Genomic DNA, 22,630 nt, shown 5'->3' with positions numbered 1-22,630 from the left:
CAGGTAGACTAGAGGAAATACCCTAAGCCCCCAGAGGGGAACCTGGGTAGGCAGCTCCTTCCACAACTGAGTACCAGCAGGTATGGCAGTAGTGGTGGGAGATGCCAAGGCCCTACCTGAGAGGGGCTCTGGAGGTCAGAGGGTGAGGCCTGCCCAGGAAGCACAGGGCAGAGAAGGCAAAACACAGAGGCTGAGACCAAAAAGGCTGGTGTTTTAATGGCAGCTGGGATAAAGAGGAGCAAAAATAGTAATTCTGGGGGGCACAGGGAACAGGCAGCCAGGTCCAGCCTGGCCCAACCCAGGCCAGCTGGGCCGAGGATGCTGGCTTCTTGCCCACGGGGCAGGGGTGTGTGGGAGGTGGCTGGAGCCCCAGGGACGGAGGCCCCTTGGAGAGAAAGAGGGATGACAGCCAGCTCAGAAGTCCATGGAGCTGTGGGCCAGGTAGTCCTTGCGGCCGATGTTGCTAACCTGCTTCGTCTGCATAGCCTCGAGTTTGGGGCAGTCGGTGATCCGATGGCCCAGGCCCCCACAGAAGGCACAGCCACGCTCTCCTGGGGGAATGGGGTAGCGGTGGGTGGGGGAGGAGGGTCAGCATGGTGATGGGGCCAGGCTCTGTGCCCCAGACCCTGGGCCCCCATCAGACCCCCAGGCCACTGAGGGGCAGAATGGACTTGTTCCGTGGTGTTCCCGTCACGCCCCCATTGGACTAGTGTCTCCCACCCCGTGTCACCTCCAATGTCCAGCATGGACTCGTCCCCGCAGTGCAGTACTTGCAGCACGGGTGGAACCTTCTGCTTGGCCTCCAGCAGCAGGGCTTTGAGATCCATCAGCACCGACTCATCTGTGGGGGTGGCGGGGAACCATCAGATCCAGCCCTGGGCCCTGTAGCCAGGACCTGGCTGGTCATAGGTGGAGGACCCAGGGGACAGCCAAAGGTGGCCCTGGTGGCAGACTCACCACAGGCCTTGTTGATGAAGGTAGTGGCAATGCCTGTGTTTCCTGAGCGCCCAGTGCGGCCGATACGGTGCACTGCAGAGAGAGGGAACAGAGCATCTGGCCCACTGCCCAGGGGCTGGGACCTAGGCCGCAACCCCAGCCCCCCGAACAGCCCACCATAGTTCTCGATCTCCTCAGGCATGTCATAATTGATGACGTGCTGGATGGCAGGGAAGTCCAAGCCCTTGGAGGCTACGTCTGTGGCCACTAGGACATCCTTCTTGCCCTCCCGGAATGCCTCAATGGCCTTGGTTCGTTCCTCTTGGTCTGGGAAGGGTCAGGTAGGAGCTATTAGAGCGACAGCAAGAGTCTGGGGAGTAGTGGCAGGCCGGCCAGGTAGGGGAAGGGATAAGATGAGGGGCTGCTATGGCAGCGGGGTCCATGCCTATGCACGTGCCACGCTAACCTTTGCCCCCATGGATGGCCACAGCCTCAACCCCCTTGAGGAGCAGGTACTCATGGATGGCGTCCACATCTGCTTTCTTCTCTGCAAAGATGAGCACCTGTCCAGGAAAGCCAACTCCAGTCACAGGGGCTGACTCCTGGGCACCCCCGCAACCTTCCGCCAGCATGCTGCCCCTGGGCTAGCCTGGCTGGCAGCACTCACGGGCGGCGGTGTCTTCTGCAGGCACTCAAGCAGGTACACCATCTTGGCTTCCTCCTTCACATATTCCACTTCCTGCCACCACCAGGATCAGGTTAGGTGGTCCTGAGAACAGGCTCACCAGCCATGGCCCTGCCACAGAGGATGGGCCCCCAGTCCTGGCTAGGAGGTGACCAGAGAGCCTCTTGCCAAGGGCTGGGTACCATGAGAAGGCTTCCTGCTAAGGGCTGTGGCTGTGAATGAAACCCCTAGTGCCCACAAGGTGGCCCCCCACCCGGCTCCGATCAGCTAAGGGAGCCTCGCCAGATCCAGCCCTCACAGGTGAGACTGCCCATCAGGAGTGCTTGCCCACCTGGATGACATCCAGGCTGGCAGCCCCGGCACGCCCCACATTGATCGTGACAGGCTTTACCAGGGCGCTCTTGGCAAAGTTCTGAATCTTCTTAGGCATGGTGGCACTAAAGAGTAGAGTCTGTCGCTGGCCCTAAGGAAGAAGAAGGCTGGGGCTGAGGGCACGTGGGGCCTGGGGAGCCTGAGGGGCTGGGACAGTGGGTGGGCAGCACAGGGCCTTAGGGCCCTCCAGAGTTGAATGTGGTGTGTAGGGGGAAGGTGGCAGGAGCGTCCCGGCCAGGTGGGGAAGGGCACCTTGAAGTAGGAGAAGATGGTACGGATGTCACCCTCGAAACCCATGTCGATCATGCGGTCAGCCTCGTCCAGGGCCAGGTAACGACAGATATCCAGGCTGACCATCTTCTTCTGTAGCAGATCCATGAGGCGCCCAGGGGTGGCCACCATCATGTGCACACCACTGGGGACCAAGGAGGGACACTGACAGCAGGGCCACCTGCTAAGCCCTACCTAGAGGCCGGCACTCCACCTTGTTCTGCCCTCCAGCCTCTTTCCTATCTCTCCTCACCTGACGCTCCTTGTCACTGCCACCACCTTGCTCTATGGACGGCACAAGGCTCTCCTGGAGAGCGCTGCAACCTTCTCGACCACCACTCTGTTCCACTGCTCTACCCGAGCCATGTGGTCACCTCGGCCCCACACACCCTTCCCCCAGGTCACTCCTCTTGCCCCCAGGAGGACGGTCCTAAATCTTCAGATAGGGCTCAGCCTGTGCTCCCACAGCTCCCTTTGTAGACCTCAAAGGCTCACTTTCGTAGTACAATGAGCTCATCTTTTCCATGTCTGCAACCTCCCTGACTAGCAATGCCTATGAAACAGGAACTGGGTTTGGTCTGTCTGTAACCCTGGACATCTAGTGATGTCTGTTGGGAACTGCACTGTGTGGAAAGGGCACAGGTCCAGCCATGCCCCAGAGCCTCAGCCTCCTCAATGGGTCACACTGAACAACCCTGACCTTCCTGGACACCCCGGGGCCCCCACCTCTTTGCCTTCTGCCTGGAATGCTCCGGCTCTTTGACCTCCCAGATGCCCCCGTTCCATCTGCTGTGTTCCCACAGTACCTCACCACATCCCTCTGTCCCACCCCAACCAACCTCCCCATTAGACTGGGGCTCATTGAGGGCTGGGCCCATGAGAGGCCTCTGCAAGGATCTGTCGAGTGGCTAAAGCAAAGGGTCCTTTAGCTTGTCTAGGCAGCGACTTTGGGGAAGCCCTTGGGGCGGGGGTGCCTATACTCACTGTCGGATGGTCTCCATCTGCTCTTTGACAGACATGCCCCCGATGCAGAGAGCACAGCGCAGGAGTGGAGAGCTGTCCTCCTGCAGCAGGCGGCAGTAATACTCCAGGATGCCGTGGGTCTGCCGGGCCAGCTCCCGCTGCAGGTACAGGGGCAGTGGCTGGCACCAGAAGGTGGCCCCATCTGCACCCTGTCCTCCAGGCCAGGCTTTCTTACCGAGGGGCAGATAATGAGTCCATAGGGCCCTTCACGCTTAGAGAAAGGTAACCTCTTCTCTTGCTCCAGGCAGAACATGATGACCGGCAAAGTGAACACCAGTGTCTTGCCTGAACCCGTGAAGGCTATGCCTATCATGTCACGGCCAGACAGACTGGTGAGAGAAGAGAGGGCTGAGGGTCAGGTTCACTGGAATACAGGGACTACTTGTCATCTAGCAACCACTCCTCCCCAGGGCCACCAGGTTCACACTCACATGGTGGGAATTCCCTGGATCTGAATGGGTGTTGGGTGGTGGATGCCCTTCTTCTTCAGGCCTCTCAGGATGGCTACAGAAAACAACACTGGCATCATCCTTGTGTCTCATAGGTACTCCAACAAGCCCCCAAAGCCAAAAAGTTGGCACTATGTCCTTCACGTTACAAATGATGAAACTAAGACCCAGAAAGAAAAAAAGAAAGAAAAACAAACACGCAGACTTGTCCAAGGCCTCTAGGTTAAGCAGAGGCAGGATTCACACCCAGGTCTGTTTAAGGCCGTCATCACTTGCCCACCAAAGCTCCCTAATGACAGAAATTGGTAAATATGAACAGTTGCAACAACTGAAAAAGGAGAATAAAGACAAATCTCTCCTTCCCAAATCCCTCATCCCCACTGACTAGACCCAGTGCTGCAGTTGCTGGGCTTGGTGAGGGCTAGGCTGCAACCTTGCAGATATTTCCCTATCAAGATGTGGTGTTGCTCCCAGCTCCCAGGCACCTGCAGGAAATTTCATTTCCTTGAAGCTCTTGATGGGTGGTGGGATACCATCTCCTTCCACCAAGATGTGGTACTTCTTCCGTACACGCTCATGCCGCTCTTCAGACATGCTCAGGACGTAACGGGGTGGTGTCCAACTGTGGGTGGGTGGCAAGAGTCAAGAGAGCCCCTGGGCACAGCTGGCTTTGGGGTGTTCCCGCCAGTCTCCACCACATACTGTCTGAAGTAAGTGTGACTGACTTTCCAGACTGGAAAGACATACCTAGTTTTGATTGGATCGTCATACGTGATTCCCTTAGCCATCTCCTTCACTGACATCAAGGCTGAGGAAACAGATGTGGCTCAGGGCTGGTTCCTGCTTCCCAGAGGCCAGGCCCTTTGAAATATAACATGCCTAGGACTGGGGGAGGAGGCTCAGTCCACCTCCTCTCTGCCCTAGCTACAGCCATACCTCGACCCTCAGCCACACTCTCCAGGATCTTCTCCTCTTCCTTCAGTTGCTTCTCTTTGGCAGACTCCTTGCGGGCTGACCAAACAAGCAGAAGATGTCAGAGAGACACAAAAGCAGTGCACCAAGCTGAGCCTCCCGCCTGCTGCCCAGCCCACCTTCAGCCTTCTCTTTGAGGTGCTGGTGCTGATCCAGGAGGCTGACGTTGGACTGAGGGCCCAACGGGATGTCGTCCTCATCTCCCCGCGCCTCGCTGCCGCTGTCCTGCTGCTCCTCTTCAGCAGCTCCCTTGCGTCTTCGCTGCAGCAGCTTCTGGAGCTGAGGTTCCACCAGCGCCCCACAGAGCCGAGCCCAACGCACAGTGGGGCATCGGGCCCAGGGGCCTGAGTCAGGATCCTGGCTTTTGGGACTGGGTTCTGTGCCCCGAGGCGCACAGCTGCCCCACCCCTCAGATCAGGTCGCCAGTTCCTCGTTTGCCTGAGGACCACGCTCCCGTGTACGTGACACTTTACTCCGCAGACCGGGGACCACCCCCCATCCCACCGCCAAACCCCCATCTCCTGCCCTCGTTCCACCCTCGAGCCGGGGCCCTCACCAGCAGTTGCCGGCGCTGTCGCAACGGCACGTACGGCACGTAGTCCTCGTCGTCCTCATCGTCTGCCTCGGAGCGGCTTCCTGTGGCAGTCGCCTCGTCGGTGCGAGCCCGCTGCAGATACACACGAGTCAGACCCGGACCCCCGCCCCCCACTTCACGATCGCTCGCCACCCGCGCGGACCCCCACCTGGCTCCCACCTTCCGCTCGGGTTCCGATTCCTCCATCCTCTGCTGCACGCATGCGCACCGCGGTAAAACCCCCGCCTCGCCTATGATGAGATCCAATCAGATGTGAAGAAACGGACGTCGGCGCCTAGCAACGACCTCTTAAGTGCCGGATCGCGCAGAGGGACAAATTTTCTCCTGAGCCCCTGTCTTGCGGTGTGGCGTCTCCGCCCCCTGTGGGCGGCTACGCAGCTGTTGCCAGGGCTGAGGGCGAAAGCGTCAGGCAAGGCATTGTGGGACGCTGGAGGACTTGCAGCACGCGCTGAAGGCGCAAAGCGAATCGGGTTGAGTCGTGGGGACCGCTGATCCCGAAGACGGCGGTGTGCTGGGTCCCCAGCCTCGCCCAGGGCGTGACGTCACCCGGCACGCCCCCGCCAGCGGACACTGCGCCCTCTCGTGGCCGGGGTGCGGTGGGACCCAGCCAGCTGGGATCCCGACCCGCTCTCTATCCCGCCCCCATTAACCGGCGCGGGCCAAGGAGGGCAGGGCGGGGCTTGAAGAGAAAGTGACTCAACACACGCTGCCGCTCTGACTGGTGTTCTCATCTGTGTGAGACGCCTATGTTCAGAGTGGTGAGGGATAAACAAAATGATGACGGTGGGTTTTAACTGAGGGCCTGTGTATGTATGTAAACGATTATTTAATGTAAATGCTGTAACAGAACTCAGAGTGTGACTGGGGAACCAGAGAAGGCTTCGAGGAGACCTGCATCTGAAGTTACAAGGAAGTGTGGAATCTCAGAGCTGGGAATTCAAGAGAGGGAGAGGCTTCCTGATAGAGGGTCTAGCAGGAATGAAGTTCTGGCCATGTGCAAGTTCCCAGGGAACAAAGTGATCACGTGGCCCGTGTGGGGTTGGGTAGTCAGAGCTAAGGCTTTAAGGTAGACCCAGAGCATGCAGGGCCAAGACTGTCAGGGTGATTTCAACTTCACTGGGAACTTTTAAAGACGAGTGATGGGTCAGTGCTGTTTTCTTCCTTCATATATTAAACATGAGTATGTGCTGGGCATTGTGCGTAGTGTCGAAGCAGATAAAAGATGAACAAGACACAAACCTGGCTTGTGAGGACCTTACAGATTAGGTGAGGAGACAAACACAGATAACTGGTTTTGAGATTAAGAAATCTCTAAGACACAAAAGGTACCACTTTTGGAATTAGCATAAACGCAGGGCAAACTTGATTCTCACAGTAAAAGTGGCTTCTCAGTTGAAAGAAAGGGATGTGAAAGTTACGGTGGAATTCATGAACAAAGTGTTAACTGGGAAGAGGGAAACAAGTGAGCAAAAGTCAGAAGCCCCGAGGGTGCCAGGCCTAGCTGGAGACTGAGGTCATCAGGTGTGGAGAGAGTGTGCCAGAGGCAGGGGCTGGGCTTACAGGGCCCTCAATGCCATTCTCAAAAGTCTTCTTTCTCTGTATGTAAAGTGGCTGCTTGATCAGACCTGCAACTTTGAAATGATGAAGCAGAATTTTAGATAGTTGTGAGAATTCAATTGCAAGGCAGGAGCCTAGTGTAAGAGCTGAAGGGAGAGAGGAGCACAGGTAATAAATACACAGAGAAAAGTTTCACAGAAGTGTCCACACTTCCTTGGGGATTGGCCAAGGGACCAGGAACTGTGAGCCCATGGTTAATGCTGTTTTACCTCTTTGGAAAAGGAAGCGCTTGTATTGGGGCGGGGCGGGGGGGGAGAGAGAGAGAGAGACAGACAGAGAGACAGAGACAGAGAGAGAGAGAGAGAGAGAGGGAGAGAGAGAGAGAATATATGTGTCCAACCTTGGAGGAGGGAGGGACTGGTTTCCGATTCTGCTCCCAACACTCCACAAAGGGCTCTTAGTGACTGCGTCGCCACTACCACTGTCGCTCCACACATTGAGCTCAGGCTAAGAGTTGGTTATAGTAGGAAAATGGAGAGGATTCGGGACAAAAGTGTGTGTGAGGCATTTCTAGCAAACTATTATATTAAAATCTGAATTCACTAACCAGATCCACGGTGGGGAGGGGGGGATGAGATAGTTCATTACTCTCCTAACTCTCAACTACTTAGGCTGCACGTCCATTCCCATTGTAAAGTCAAATCCAATTTATAAAAACTCCATTTACCACCAACTTCCCCTGACAACTCCAATCGTCCAGGCTATAGATGCACAGTTCACAAAGTCCTCAAGGCTTCCCCTGATACCTTCTCAAATCAGCTGCACAGAGATCAAGTTGCACCCCTCCAACTCATCCATCTTGAAGGGAGGGAAACTAAGACAGTGTGGGGAAGGGGTTGCTCAGGGTTTCCATACCAGAGTCCTCCCAATGGGTGAAATGGCACAGATGCTGCTGGCATACAGGCCTATGCTCTAATCCTAGTTGGTCAAACTGAACTCAGTAGAGTCACCTTCTTGTCTGAGCTTTAATTTCCACATCTGTAAAATGGAATAACAGTCCCACTTAGCATTGCTTCGAGAATTAAGCAGAAACGATGCCAACCTGTTGACAGGTAGCACATGCTCAAGAAGGTTAATGACTAAGAAGGACTCCAATGCTTCTGAGTACATCCTTCACCCTCACTCCCCACCCAGACAAGCGAACCACCAACATACCAACTCTGTGTCCAAATGTTGCTTTATCTTTCGGCAGGAAAGATCTTCACAGTATCAAAAAGAATTGAAAAAACAAGTAAAACAAAATACCAAACACAAAGAAAGCAGTGTTGGGCCAGCAGTACCATCAGCCCCCAAACCCAAAGGCCAGCCCAGCCCCCGGGCTCTGAATGTGGAGGCTGCGTAGCACCAGGAAGCGGTTCTGCAGAGGTCCTGAGGGGCCCCAGCACACACGGCATCTATTCAGCTTTTGGTTGGTCCGGGATGGCAGGGAGGGTCTTGGGCAGGTGGGTGGCGATGTGAAGGAAAAAGGTGTAGACCTTCAGCTGGCAGTCAGGGTCTCAGGACACCCTGAAGAAGCTTGATCTGGCAGGGGCTGAGAAAACAAAAGAGCATGGCCACACGGTGAGCAATGGCTCCCACCCTAGCCTCCTCATGCTGGCTCTGAGTCTCCACAGGTGCCCATGGAGGCAGGAACAGCTGCCTACTATTTTTGTCCCCTGGGCTGAAAACACTGAACAGACGATCACCTCCAGCAGGGGATGAAGGTTAAGTCACAGTTGGGGGACAGAGCCCCGGCCCCAGTGAACATCATCCTAAATCTCAAGGAAAGTGGACAACACTCGAGGAGCCCACAATGCTCTGCTGTAGGCCAGGGTGGAATAAGAGGCCAGCCTCTGGCATTGCGCTCCTGTTGACAGTGAAGAGGCCACCTATGCACTCAGGCTCCTGCCTCAGGCTCCAGGTACATGGCCCGGGCTGGGTCCCGAGTCTGTGCCAGCACTGCTTTCTTAACGCACTTGGGGCTCACAATCACGCTATGAGGAGGGTGGAGAAGGTCAGAGGAGAGCATTCACTGGAGGGGAGCATCCCCTGTCTTGAGAAAGAGATCAGCCAAGAGGGAGTGGGAGAAAATTATGGCTGGATGAGGTTTCCTAGATGACAGGGGCATTGGGCTGTAGGAGGAGGTGTGACCCGTTTTCTCTCATGAAGGGCAACAGATGAAGGTGCCTGGGGTCCTTGTAGCTCCTGGTTCTTGTAGAAGTGGTGAAGAAAGGCAGGAGGGCAACCCAGCCCTAGCAGAAGCTCCTGGGGGCATGGATGTATCAGTCTGGCAAAGGATCAGGAAGCCCAGGCCCACAGAGCAGAGGGGATGAGGTGAGTCTGAGGACAGTCCTGACTCTGGGGTAGTACAAAGGTGCCATAGGGAGCCCAGCCCTGAAGGCTGCCCCTGGGAAGCTGAGGTCAGTGTCAAGGGTGGGGGGATCCTCACCCAAAACGGGACTCGGGGACTCAGCCCAGGGTCCAGAAGTCTGTTTCCCTGGCACTGGAAAGAGGAGGAAGAGGACAGGTGAGGACATCCTCCTGGGGGGTTACTGAGCTCAGCCCACTTGCCCCAGCTTCCTGTTGCCTTGAAGGCAGCTGTGTGGTTGCCAGCCAGAAAAGGCCTGACCCCAGGGACGCATCTTAGGGTGAACTATGGCACTGCATAGCCATTAAGCCCCAAGCCCAGGACCAAGGCCTGCCAGACAGCCATCTCTTTTGCCCTTGGTTCCCAGCCCACCACTGCCTTCTCAGTTTTCAGCCTGGAACATCATCTGATATGTCAATATTTCAGACAAAAGGACCCTTGCAGGTGACTGGGAGAGGAGGCCAGAGCCCAGGTTGGGGCCAAGCTCTTCTTCCAGGAGGCGGTTTCACTACCAATTTCCTCGTGGAATCTGTCCTGTTTGGGGAAGAGGGCCCACCTATTCCTCTATGCCTAAATGACTTCCAAGGCCTTGGTCTAGCGTGGCTGCCCTGTCACTGTTCCCTTGGGGCTGTGTCCTTTTCGCATGGCTTCAACTCGGAAGCACCTTGGTAGCCTGCGTGGAGAAGCCAGGCCAGGCAAACGAGATTCAACCCTCAGGCTGATAATGTCAGGCATGGGGGCAGCCCTCTGAGGCCCATGGCCTCCTGGACACTTTGGGAGGCAGCTGGTGAGGGAAGTAGAGGCCTGGCAGTGATACCCCAGGAGATGGCAGGGCTGGAAGGGCCCTTCAGGAACACAAGCAGGAGGGCTCTCAGGAGAAGAGATGTGGCCAGCCGAGCACCTAGTCCAACTCTCTATGCCCCAGAGCATGAAATGGCCTGGCAGGGGCACAAAAGGTGGCACAGCATGGGAAGAGAGGGTGCATGCAACACTTGAAGGGGGTCTCTATACCTCACTGAGCTGTGCTGGGAGTGGTTTTCTTGAGGCTGAAGTTGGTCCAGTTCACGGCAACTTTCTGACGCGTTTGCTTTGCAGAATCCAAACAGAACCTGTTAGGTTCGGGAGATGCCAGAGAAGCACAATCAGAGGTTCCCTCCTCTCTCCATTGGACCCTCTTCTAGACCTGTGTGTCATGGTCACTAAAGAAACCAGGTCAGCTCTGCACAACCCCTCTGGCTCCCAGGTGTTGGGGTCTAGCAGTATGGGGCTTCCTGGATGAGATGCCCACAGGCCCAGGGGACAATGTGTAAAGAGAGTGACAATGCCTTAGGATACAGCCTCCCTCCTCACCCTGTATTTTACTCTAGCTATACTGAGATGCCTTCTGTTCCTTCAAGGATGATGTGTTTCTTCTGCCCTCAAACTCTTTTCATTTTACTTGGCCCACTCATTCCTATTCCTCAGGTTTCAGCCTGGTTACCACCTTTTTTGGGAGGGCTGCCCTGGCCACCCCACCTCTCAGCTTGGCCATTCCTAGGCCCTAGCCCCATGCCCTTACTCCTCGGACAGCACTTATCACTGGATTGTATGTTTATGGCTCTCTCTCCCCACCTAGATGGACTGTGTTTGATTTGCCTCTGCCCCTCAAACTCATCCCCGGCAGAGCAGAGGAAGTGCAGGTGAATAAAACTGGAGAAAGCCCTTGTTCTTGGGGTCTGACATGCCTCCTGCTCCCTGACCCTTGCACCTTCCCAGATGACCTGTCCTGCCAAATCATCCTGGCTACCTGTGTCCCAGCAGATAGGCTGGTGGGAGAGAGCCAGGAGGGGCTGGACAAGTTCTCCCTCCAAGGGCACATGGCTGAGAGTGAGGCCTTTCTGAGGATTGAGTGTGTATGTGTGTCGGGGGGGCCCTGGAGTCCACCGTGAGCGGGAAAGCAGGCAGCCTCATACCTACCTCTTGAAATACTCCACCTCCCGGTCAGTCTCATCCATCTCCACCCCATCCATGTCCTTGGGCAGGAACACATCGTCTAGGAAGACACAGCCAGGAGGGCTCAGTGCTCACAGCCAGGCGTCTGGGTCATGCTTTTGGGGCAATGCTGCTCACATGTGAGGACTGCCCTCCACCCCATGGCCTGGCTGGGTGGGGGGGTCAGCCACTCAGTTCCTGGTGCACTCACCCAAGGAGGAGGCTGACTTCTCCTGCTTGTTGCGGCTCCGGCGGCTGCGGGCCTTGCCCTGTGGCAAGCTCTGTGGCCTTGCTGGGCCTGGGGGCTGCACAGACTCCTGCTCCAGAGGCTGTGCCTTGGCTTCACCTGGCCAGTTTTGCCAGGAGCTGCCCTTCTCCTTGTCAGCTTTGGGGCTGCTAGCCCAGCCTGGTCCTGGTCGGGTCCCCTGGCTCCCTTCTCCAGCCTCGGCACAGCTGTCCACTCTGGGAGGCTCTGGGGCCTTGCTTGGCTGCTTGGGGCTGGGGGTCTGGCCCTTGGCACTGGGAGTCTCAAGGCAGGCTGGGGACTGGGGAGCTGGGCTCACCTTGCTCTTCTTGGCCTGACTACCCTGTCTCTTGCCCTTCCGTGGCTTGCCACCTGAGGCCACAGGCTCAGGCAGCTCCTGCTTGCAACCAGGGACCTCCTTTACACTTAGCTCCTCAGAGCTAGGGTTACCTGGCTTGGGTGTCTTGACCCAGATCACCCGGGACAGGTTGGGCACGGTGTTGAGTCTCCTCACTAGCCCATTCTCAGGGATGATACCAGGAGGGGGGCCCCTCACCTCTGTCCATGGTGGGTGGAGACTTCTCATTTCTGCCCATGGTGGGGCTGGCTCGCCTGGAGCATGTAACATATGGTTCTGAGGGGAGCCCAAAGTCAAAGGGGACAGGTCAAGGTTAACGTCAGGCCGTTGCTCTGAGGAGCCATTGAGGTTTGAGGGGGCTAGACTCTGAGGCTCTGGCTCAGCAGCCCCCTCTTTAGTGAAGCCATTGCTGTTCATGCTGAGCTCACACACACTGAAGCTGGCGCAGATGGAGTCCTTGACAGTGTTCTTGATCTCCTGTAGACGGCTGCTCAGAAAGCTGTTGACCCGATCCAGCTCCTGATCGGGCCACTCCAAGAGCCTCTCCCTGGTAGGCCTCAGCTCCCGGCTTCCAGAAACACTACGATTTGCCTGCTTTAGAGCTTCTGCTGCCAACTGGGCCTTCTCCTTTTCCTGCCAATACAAGAGGCAGTTTCCGCAGGGCCTTGGCAGCTGCCAGGCACAATGCGACACCTGACATGTCTGCCTCTGGCCCAGCTTTGCCACTAACTGGCTAGAGGCAGGGCCTGGCAATCCTGGCCTGCTCACCCTGCAGTAATGAGGATGAAATGCAATCAGATAGGTACATATCCTGGGGATGGAGGCAGTTATACCCACAGAGGATAGGGTTTTTACATCTTGTTCATCCAGGGCCCCAGTAGCAGTTCTAGGGCCTAAAAAAGCTAAGGCGGCTAGGACTCAAAAGGGATAGGATCTGCCTCCCAGGCATAAGCTTAAACAACTCACTCACTTGCTGAGTCTCAGTGGACTCATCTGCAAAATGGGGACAATAATTCTGGAGTGAAGACCAACGTGGGGATGCATTAAGGAAGATGGCTGCTACAGAGGCATTCTCTCCAATTCTGCAGGTGGTAGGGGAAAAAAAGCCATGACATCAGGTAGGTCTTTCAAGAAGAAAGATGTGGGGTTGTGAGACTACCATGGTAGATCAGACTTCTCTGGGTGGCTGGGAATGTGTGTGCCCTCCTGATGGCGCATAAGGGAGGCTATTGGAGAGGGCCAAGTTCCCACAGGAAGGCCACTCAGTGCTTAGTTGGCCTCGGGCAATCAAGGCCATGCCTAAAGCATGCCCAGTGGCATACAACAGACAGCTACATGTGGCCCCTACAGCAAGATGTAAAAGCAGCCCCTTTGCCCAGGTGAGGACCAGGAGGCTGAGGAAGGCTGGACCCTGCCATTCAGCATTGACAGAGTCAGATCTGGAGAGCGAAAACATGTCTGTGGGCTCTGAGTCAGCTCACCCCTCTGCCTAACCTCAAGGCACCAGCAGGCTAAGGAGGCCTTTAGAGGGAGATGGGAGACAGTTGTCAAAAGCCAACGGGGGGCTTCCCTGGTGGCGCAGTGGTTGAGAGTCCACCTGCCGATGCAGGGGACACGGGTTCGTGTCCCGGTCCGGGAAGATCCCACTTGCCGCGGAGCGGCTGGGCCTGTGAGCCATGGCCACTGAGCCTGCGCGTCCGGAGCCTGTGCTCCGCAACGGGAGAGGCCACAACAGTGAGAGGCCTGCGTACCGCAAAAAAAAAAAAAAAAAAAGCCAACGGGGACAAAGTGGTAGTCATGTGCTAGGAGCCAGATGATTTCACCATTTCACCTATTTCAGGCTGATTTGGGAATGGAGAGGGAGAAACAGGATGAGTGAAGCGAGAAAAGAGGTCTTGCGACCACCTCAATGTCAACTTAACAGGTGACCCTGTGCCCCAGGGTTATTTATTCTCTTAAAATACTAGCTCCACAACTGTGGGACCTTGGACAAATCACTTATTCTCCCTGAACCTTAAAATCTCCATTTGCAAATTTGGGAGAAAAACTGCCAACCTATATACGTCAGAGGGTCATTATGAGGACACCTGAGTGGGTGTGTGCCCCTTTCCCTGGGCACTAATAAGGCTGTGCCTTGGCAATGTGGTACTCAGGTGAGGAAGAGAAACAGTCTAGAGCAGCTGTGTGCCGTGGAGTTCAATGCTACAGAGCTCTGAGGCCATGGGGATGGACAAAGGACTGGAAGGCCCTTCACACTGCTCCTCCTCTGCACCAGAACAGCTTTGCTTTTATTTGTTAGGAATTGAGGTTCCATGGAAGATTTCAATTGCAGAAAAGAGTTTTGCTGCTCTACAAAAGACTGAAAACTACTGGTGTAGAGGGAGTGACGTGGAATCATGTATAATTTGGTAGTGAGAGAAGGAGAAAGCACAGAACCACGCATTTTCTGCTATGTACCATGAGCCTGGTACTTCCCCATGTTGTCTCACTTAATCCTCACAACTGCCCTTGCTGTGTCGTTATCCTCAATTTACAGATGAGGAAACTCATCTTTGGAAAGAATAAGGAACTGGCCCTAGATTACATGCTAATTAAGAGGCAGAGTTGGGAAAGCACACCCAGGGGTGATCTTCAGAAGTTCTTATGTTTTTCAATATCCTTTGACAATCATTTTTTGACTTGTGATTCTATGAGGCACTGGGAATTCAGCCATGCGTGAGACAGTCTCTGCTCACTGACTTGAATCTGCCAGGGGAGACGGACATGCAAACAGGCTGTTTAATTCTGAGTGCCAGTGACAAGAGGTACAGGGAAAAAAGCACAGAGTGCTCTGGGAACCCAGACTGGGCCATCAGGAGGTGGTTGCCAGAGAAGGCAGGATCTCACTGAGCACTGAAGGGTGAACAGGATTATCCTGGGAAGTGTGAGACAAGCACTTTCTAGACAAAAGGAAATAGAAAGGCTGGGAAATGGGAACAGGCGAAATATTTAGGGAATGCAAACATTCAGAGGGACAGCTGGAGCACAGATTTCTTCTGGTGGGGGGGAGTGGGCAGGAAGGCAATAGGGGCAGACTGAGAGATGAAGCTGGAAAGCTAAGCAGGGGCTGGATCCTCAAGAGCCCTGCAGGCCATGCTTGAGCCTGGATTTGACCCTAAGGGCAATGTTCAGCCACGGAAGGCTTTTTAAGCAGTGGCAGTAGGGTGTGAGCTACTTGGGAGGTAGCACAGCCAGGACTTTTGGTTACGGGGCGGGGAGAGAGAATGAGATGAGTCATGAAATCAACATCAACAACCACTACTGCTGCTGCAGCAGCTACACTGACCAAGCGTTCACTCTGCCCAACCTTTCTGTGCATCACTCCATTTTATTCTTGCAAAAGCCTTGAATTAGGTTCTACGGTTATTCTCATTTTATGGAGGAAGAAACTGAGGCTTAGAAGTTAAGTGATTTGCCCAAGGTCATACAGCAAACATGGCAGAGCCAGGTTTCAAACTGGGGTCCAATTCCAAGGCCCACTGCTCTCCATCACCATGATGTAGTCCTCCCAGATGGCACCTGGGGTTCTGGTTCAGGCAACTGGGTGGATGGTAGTGCCGTTAACTAGACAGACAACGGAGAAGGAAAAGCGGGCTCTTTGGACAAAGATGACAAGCTCAGTTTGGTATATGCTGAGTTTGGGTGCCTGCAGGACATGTGTGAGGAGGTGCCCAGCAGCAGGAGATGTCACCATGAAGCACAGGGAGGAAATAGGTGGACATAATGACCTGGGAGGCAACACTATCTAGATGGCTCTTTCCCAGGGACCTGTCCTCAAGGGGGAGGGCCAGGCAGAGGAAGAGGCGCTCACAAAGGAGGCAGGACAGAGGGCAGAGAAGAAGAGAGAAATGTGGAGAATGTGGCCTCCCCATTGCCCTTTCCCCACCCCCACTTGGCTGAAGTTGGAGGAGCCAAAGAAAACAGTGTTTGAAAAGGAGAACAAAGTGTGAGATGTTGCCTAGTGGAAAAGAAGATGGAACAGGAGAGAATGATTTGGCAACAAAGAACTCATTGGTGGCTCTGTGGAGCAGTGGAGGTGGAAGACAATTTGCAGTGAGCTGACAATTGCAGAGTAAATGCAGATGACGTTTTTCTGTGAAGAGGAAAGAGACTGGGGTAGTGTGAGGTTGTATGCTCAAAGGACAGTCTTCTTTCAAAAAAGAGAGTACTGGGCACAGTGAACTGCTGACGGGAAACAGCCCAGAGAGGCTGGAGCCACACAGCAGGAAGCCGGTGTTAGACTGAGGAGGAGGAAGGACTGCACAGGCCTTAGGTAGGAAAAGGGCTAACTCTTCCCTCATGACAAGGAAGTCTGCAGGTGGGGTGGTAAGACATTGAAAGAGTGCCTGTCCACTTGGCTTTTAATCCTTGTTGAAACAGTAAGTAAGGTTATCTGCCAAAAAATAAGGTGGGGGTGGGGAGAGCCTGGCAGTTGGAGCAGAATGGAGGTCTGACAAAGGGACTGGGGAGAATGGAAGTGACGAGGAGCCAGAAGACTAGAGAGCAGCAAAGTGGGGGCTCAGGCACTCGGGAGACCACTCGGCCTGGGTGCCACAGATAGATTCAATCCAGTGCCTTCCTCAAGGTGTAGAAGGGGAGAGGCAGGCTGGGGTCGAACCCAGGACTGGTTTTTCTGAGCGGGTGTAAAGGAAGGGCAACGGCGCAAGGAACTAAGAGGACTGGTAGGAGAGTGAATGAATGATGGTCAAGGTAAGGGAAGGACAGGAGACAGTCTTCAGTGGATGAAGAGGAGTGGTGGTGGGAGGTTGCAGATGACACAGCCAGGGGTTGGTTTCAAAGGAGCAAGGGTTAGGACATGAGAGAGAGAGAGAGTCATGGTCCAGAAATTGTATGAGGGAGCAAAAAAATACCCAGCTTTACCTGTCTCCCCAGGTGGGTAGTGGGTGGATGGTTCTTGGTGGAAGCTGTGTTTTTGATGGACTGTAGTTAAGTCTGGGAGGTGGAGGAGGGGTACTGGGGAGGAGGTTGATGTATAAACAGATAATGACCATGATCGCTAGTTATAGGATATCAGAACTACCCGCTTCTGTGTTTGTGTTGTATCTTGGCCTCTAGACTGGGCAGGGCAGACAGTAGCTGTGCAGGAAGTTTCTGAACGAGTAGAGAATGATAAAAGGCAGACTAGAGAGACGTGCGAGGTGCAGCCGTAGCACAGCGGAAGATATTACCTGAGGAAGACTGCAAAGAAGGAAACACGTGAATTGGGCTTGGGAGGAGGTTTTCAGAAGGAAAACGAGGGGGCAGACATGAAGGAGAAAGGATATCCAGGCATAGCGATTTATGAAAAGCACACCAGGCCTGGGAACTGTGAAGCGTACTTGCTGGGACCTAACTAGGAACCACTGCCTTGGGAGGCCAGGAAAGGCCAAAGAGACCACTGTTGCCCACTGCACACTTCTGGCCAGGCAATGCTGGCCAGGAGACAGAAAATGCTGACCATTTTCTGAAGGCAGTGGTGGGACCCTTTGGCTTACTACTTCAGGCTGCAGAGAAGGGGTCCTGGTTTGTCCTTTGGTTTGGAAAAAGATGGAGAATCATTGCTGCTTTCCAGAGCACCAGGGCTGTTTGACCACCCAGGACCTGGAGCTAGCTAGTTGTCAAACCCATTCTCTTCGGCTGAGCTCCTGAGTGTGGCACTGTGCAGACAAAGCTGAGGGCAGGCAGGCCAAGAGGTGATGGGGTGGCAGGGGTTGAGCCATCAAACTGTGGTGCTTGCCTGGCAGCAGGGTTGCCCAGGAATAGCTCCCCTGGTTCTATCCTCAGCCTTCTGGGAGGAGCTCACTCAGCCCTCAGGCTGGGTCATTCCCATAGCTTCAATTACATCCCCATGCCAGCAACTCCCAGACCCACACCTCCATCTCCGCTTGGACGTCTCATGAGAATCTCTGAGTCACCGTGTCCCAACTGAATTCCCAGTCTTCTGCCAATTCCACCCTTGCTCATTAAAGGTACGCCATCCTGACAGTCACCCTAGCAAACACCTGGAAGATAATCCCAAACTCCATCATCTCCTTGTCCTGCAATCAGATCACCTGCCTCCTCTGAAAAACCCATCTCTCTTGCTCCAGGCCCATTATCAATCATTCCTCTCCTGGTTCTTGGTTCTCCAGCCTGGAGTATTACCCCTCCAGGCTACCTTCCATACTGTCACACCGTAATCTTGGGATGCAGATCTGGCGAGTGCATTCTGTGATTAAAGCCCTCCAGCGACCACCCCACCCCCCTGCAGCTGCAGGATCAAGTCAAAGCCCAAGAGGCCCTTCCCTCACCTCCACTATCTCTCCTACCTCTCTTGGGTTTGAGCTCTGGCTTCACAAAGGTGCTGTGGACGTGCTATTCCTGCTGCCAGGAGGGCCCTCCTGATGAATCTGTACTCACCCCCTACAACTCAGCTCCCAAGGCAGCCTCGTTGTACAGCCATTTCCAGCACGCCCAGGCAGGACGGGGGGCTTCCCTCATCCCAGCACTTGTCACACACTAACGTGCTTGTCCAGTTTTGTGTCAGTCTCTCCACTGGACTGAGTTTCTCCAGGGTGAGAACTTAACTGCATCATATTTTAGCGCCCAGTATTTGCAGAAGTGTTTGCTGAATGAATACCTGACTGAAGCAAGTCCTGGGGCTTTGAGGAATCCAGCAAGCGGCTTCTGACGCTATGACTTGTTTTTCCTCCAATCACTGGCCCCCAGGCTCCCTCACCCTGATGCCTCCCAAACTTATTCAGACCTTCCCAGAGCAGAGAGCCGCCAGCACCATTCATGCCCCAAAAGTCCTGGGGGTTGGGGCGAGGGATTCCTCGGGGAGAAGAGGTGGTAGAGCTGGGCTCCCGCCACACCCACCTTCTTTTTCAGTTTGTGCCGGGCCCGCTTGGCGGCCCTGGCGCTGTTGGGGACTTTGGGCTCCGTGCTGTTGATGAATTCCAGCAGCTCATCCACATCTCGGTGGTCCACGGCAGGCTCCCCAGGGATCCCGCCCAGGGCGCCCCCCTTCATGGGCAGCTCCTCTTTCCGCCTGGTCAGCCTTGAGCGGAGCTTCTCTCGGATCTCGGTATAATTCCGACTCGTCGGGGCAGCGGGTGGCTGGGGGAGGGGGAGGTGCTGACGTTACACCCTGGGCCTGTGAAGCCCGTAGCACTCCCACCCGCCGGCACCAAACGTGGTGAGAAGCGAGACAACTGTTCTTTCTACCACAGCCACTAAGGCCAAATGGCTTCACCCTCAGCCAGGCCCGGAGCCAAGGCAGTGGTGGGTGGAGGGAGTGAGAGGTACGCAGCAGTGTTGGGAGCACAGTAACTTGGGAGCCAAGAAAGCAGGTTTGAGCCCAGGCTTTGTCACTCAGAAGCTGTATGACCTTGGGCAGGTTCACTGAGCCTTTGTGAGCCTCAATTTTGTCATCTCTAAAATGAGGATAACAACCGCTAGCTCAAAGGTGACTAGCCATGTAATTACTTTCATTTCTTCTGTCCTCAACTGCTCTCCCTTAGCCAGCAGCCCTTCCCTCTTCACCTTATGAGACTTCTGAACTGCTTTCTCCCCGTCCAGAGACAGCATGTACTCTGCTCTGAGCCTCCTTCCTGGCACCACCTGTGTTCACTACCTGTCCCTCAGCTGGCTCTCACACTGGGGACTGAGAGCTTTTGCTTCCACTCTGCCTTCATCATGCACAAGCCTTCACTTCTCTGTGATTACACACGTATACATACTCATCAGAATCATAGCTTTCCTCTGCCACCTCCTTTCTTTTTGCCTAAGGAACAAAAGTGAATCTTAAGAGAAACCATGAGAAGAGCAAAGGCAGCAAAATGTTGAGAAATCTCTACCTCACCAATGTGCTGTGAGGATCAAGCGAGTGGACGCTGGTGGGAGGACTCACAGGGTCCAAGCACAATTATTAGCCCCATGAGCAAGGGGGCCTTGGGGAGAGCAGGGTGCTCCTCTGGCTCCCTTCGGCTGGCCACAAGCCAGCTCTGGCCTGGGCGGGGCGCACTCACCGCATTGTGGCCGAAGAACTCACAGTAGCAGCAGTCACAGAACTTCCCATCTCTCTGGTGGGTGGAGGATGAGGTGCAGGAGCTACGCTCTGAGCTGCTGTCCTCTTCCTCGCCCAGCCCCTCGTCTGCCTCGCAGGGCTGGGGTAGCTGGCAGGTCAGGCCACTATGGGTAAACTTGTGCCCCTTGCACCCAGGGTCCCTGCTGATGGGGAAGAAAGACAGGCCCAAAGGTGAGGAAGGGAAGGACAGGAGCAGGCCACGAGGAGCCCAGGAAGCATCCCCACCATCACCTTCAACTGCCTCATCCCACAAAAGCCAAGGCAGTCAGACCAAATCAGAACCTCACAAAAACAGGGCAAACACTCTCTCTGTCCCTCAGGGCCCAGCTCAATGGCGCTATTCTGGAAAGGTTCCCTGTGCCTCCTGCCCACGCCTACCATGTGAGCCTCCTGGACTCTGAGGACACCAGGTATACCTCTATCCTACAATCACGCTTTATAGCAATGGTCTGTTTACCCATCTTTCTTTCAGATCAGATTGTGTATTCCTCAAGAATAGGGACTATGCCACTTCTATTTTTGGGCCCCGGTGTGTAGCATAACAACCTTGTACACAGTAGGTGCTCAGTAAGTATGTGTCTGAACAGATTAGTGGACTGATGGCTCCCTGGAACATCCAAAGGAGGTCAATGTCCTTTTACTAAGGCCCTTTTTTCCCCATTTTGTTTGTTTTTGGCCATGCCACGCGGCTTGTGGGATCTTAGTTCCCTGACCAGGAACTGAACCTGGGACCCTGGCAGTGCAAGTGCCGAGTCCTAACCACTGGAGCACCAGGGAATTCCCTCTAAGGTTCTTATGATTGAGTCTGAATCACTGGACAGAGCTGCCTTAGCCATGGGGCCTTGAAGTTAAGAAAGCAAATGTGCCTTGTGGGCCACAGACTCTAAGAGCTACTATTTGCGCCAGATACTGTATACAGCATATTATTTCTAACAATCCCCCAAATCCTGCAAAATAGGTGCTGCCATCCCCACATTGCAGTGGAGGAGGTCGAGGCTCAGAGTGCTTCACTGCTTTGCCCAAGGATCAGCTAGGACTCAGTCTGTGTACACAGCTCATGCTCTCTCACTGCACTGCTCTGCCTGTGGATTTCTGGAAGCACCCTGTAATATAGACTATTTTCCCAGGGTAAGGAAGAGACAGGCCTGCAAGGTCCCAGAATTGGAGCCAGAAGAGTCAGAGCCCTGGGTTGGCCATCAGCAGTAGGAGTGCCCCAGGGCTAGGGCCAAGGGAGGCAGGAGGAAGGGTGGGGCAAGGAGCAGGGGTGGGCCAACAGTCCTACTCAGCCTTGAAGCAGTTACAGAAGACAGACCAACCATTGCCCTTCTGCTTCCCATAAGAATGTGGGAGTAAAATCTTTGAGGGGGGGGATGAAACAGGAGGGAAAGGGGCAGGGCACAGCCTTTGAAAGAATGACATAGCCCAAGGACATGACATAAACTGATTAGAATCAAATGGGTCCAAGATGGCACACTAGTTAACTTCCACTAGACCTTGAGCCTCTGTATATGCTTACTGTAACACATCAGCAAGCTAAATGACACACCCACAGGCACCATAACAGTTCCAAGATGGACCAAAAGGATCAAAAAGTGGGCTCTGGCCCAATTCCTGGAAATCCCCGCCCCTTCCCAGAAGAGCTGGAACACTCCTCCCACTCATTAGCCTATGAAATTACCCACCCCTATAAAAACTGACAACCCCCATACTCTGGGGCCTTTCTCACCTTCTGAGATGGGAGAAGGTGAGGGAGGTTCCACGGGGAAGGAATCATTATCAAGGTGCTTAGAGGACTTTCCTGGCAGTCCTGTGCTTAAGACCCGAGCTTCCACTACAGGGGGCATGGGTTCAATCCCTAGTAAGGGAATTAAGATCCCACATGCCACCAGGCATGGCCAAAAATCACACACATGTGATTTACAATATAAAAAGATAAATCTATCTTCTCCAAAAAATTGTATCTTTCATATATATATTAATATAAACTTTCTCAGTACTTAAGAGTTACTTCTAGGAATCTATCTTAAGGACAGAACTCCTGACTCAAACAGATTTGTGTGCAAGGATGCTTATTACAGCCTAGTCTATAACAGTTAAAAACTAGAAATGCCTAAATATCCAGGAATAGGGGAATGATAAACTATGCGAGAGCTGTACAATTAGACACTATATGGCCACTGAAAAGTTTTCTGAAGAATTTTAACTGGGGAAGTGATCATGGTATACTGTTAAAAAATAAACACACAAAAATATATAGAATGTGGACCTCGTTTTGTTATTTATATATATTATTTATATATAGAAATATCACGGGACTTCCCTAGTGGTCCAGTAGCTAAGACTCCGCACTCCCAATGCAGGGGGCCTGGGTTCGAATCCTGGTCAGGGAACTAGATCCCACATGCCACAACTAAGAGTTCACATGCTGCAATTAAAGACCCTGCATGCCACAACTAAAGATCTCGCATGCTGCAACTAAGACTCAGCGAAGCCAAATACATAAAAAAATATTAAAAAAAAAAAAGAACATCAAGAAAAAATGTACTGCAGTGTTAAAGTTTAGGTTGCCAGGAATTTTATACATTTCTAAATTTTTCCAAGTTTTTAAATAATAAACACATATTTCTTTTATAATTGAACAAACTATGGAAAAAACATAAACACATTAATTTCTATCCCAAAGG

General features: G+C 53.9%; 2 protein-coding genes across 4 annotated transcripts in view; both read right to left on the bottom strand.

The window, feature by feature from the left end:
* Nucleotides 1-191: 191 nt before the first annotated feature.
* On the bottom strand, nucleotides 192-5,547 carry DDX41 (DEAD-box helicase 41). The gene is made up of 17 exons (XM_060008286.1): nucleotides 5,462-5,547; nucleotides 5,264-5,374; nucleotides 4,827-4,986; nucleotides 4,672-4,746; nucleotides 4,483-4,543; nucleotides 4,221-4,357; nucleotides 3,718-3,790; nucleotides 3,462-3,615; nucleotides 3,248-3,384; nucleotides 2,246-2,408; nucleotides 1,953-2,084; nucleotides 1,604-1,675; nucleotides 1,403-1,499; nucleotides 1,114-1,263; nucleotides 958-1,029; nucleotides 731-841; nucleotides 192-551 (listed from the first exon to the last, which is right to left on the bottom strand). The coding sequence occupies exons 1-17, from the start codon at nucleotides 5,486-5,488 to the stop codon at nucleotides 415-417; spliced, it is 1,869 nt and encodes a 622-aa protein (XP_059864269.1). The 5' UTR covers nucleotides 5,489-5,547; the 3' UTR covers nucleotides 192-414.
* FAM193B (family with sequence similarity 193 member B) overlaps nucleotides 4,975-22,630 on the bottom strand; it is a 34,614-nt gene continuing 16,958 nt past the window's right edge. For 2 of the 3 annotated variants that reach the window (XM_060008283.1, XM_060008284.1), the window contains 6 exons: nucleotides 19,888-20,089; nucleotides 18,737-18,976; nucleotides 11,449-12,472; nucleotides 11,223-11,298; nucleotides 10,278-10,375; nucleotides 8,075-8,450 (listed from right to left, as the gene is read on the bottom strand). In XM_060008283.1, coding sequence (XP_059864266.1) covers nucleotides 10,279-10,375; nucleotides 11,223-11,298; nucleotides 11,449-12,472; nucleotides 18,737-18,976; nucleotides 19,888-20,089 — 1,639 coding nt within the window. In that variant the 3' untranslated portion in view covers nucleotides 8,075-8,450; nucleotide 10,278. Of the gene's footprint in view, nucleotides 4,987-5,263; nucleotides 5,375-8,074; nucleotides 8,451-10,277; nucleotides 10,376-11,222; nucleotides 11,299-11,448; nucleotides 12,473-18,736; nucleotides 18,977-19,887; nucleotides 20,090-22,630 lie in introns of those variants that run through there. The other variant, XM_060008278.1, reaches the window with a different exon arrangement.

This window comes from Delphinus delphis, chromosome 3 (assembly GCF_949987515.2).
Source record: "Delphinus delphis chromosome 3, mDelDel1.2, whole genome shotgun sequence".
Taxonomy (NCBI): domain Eukaryota; kingdom Metazoa; phylum Chordata; class Mammalia; order Artiodactyla; family Delphinidae; genus Delphinus; species Delphinus delphis.
Note: the sequence above shows the minus strand (reverse complement) of the source record. Positions and strands in the feature narration are given on the sequence as shown.

Excerpts from the sequence above, each read along its gene's own strand:
- DDX41 (XM_060008286.1), bottom strand. The coding sequence starts at position 5,488 with ATGGAGGAATCGGAACCCGAGCGGAAG. Across the intron at positions 3,385-3,461 it reads GACTCATTATCTGCCCCTCG|CGGGAGCTGGCCCGGCAGAC; the intron begins GTAAGAAAGCCT and ends CTGTACCTGCAG. Across the intron at positions 1,676-1,952 it reads CCAGCCTGGATGTCATCCAG|GAAGTGGAATATGTGAAGGA; the intron begins GTGGGCAAGCAC and ends TGGTGGTGGCAG.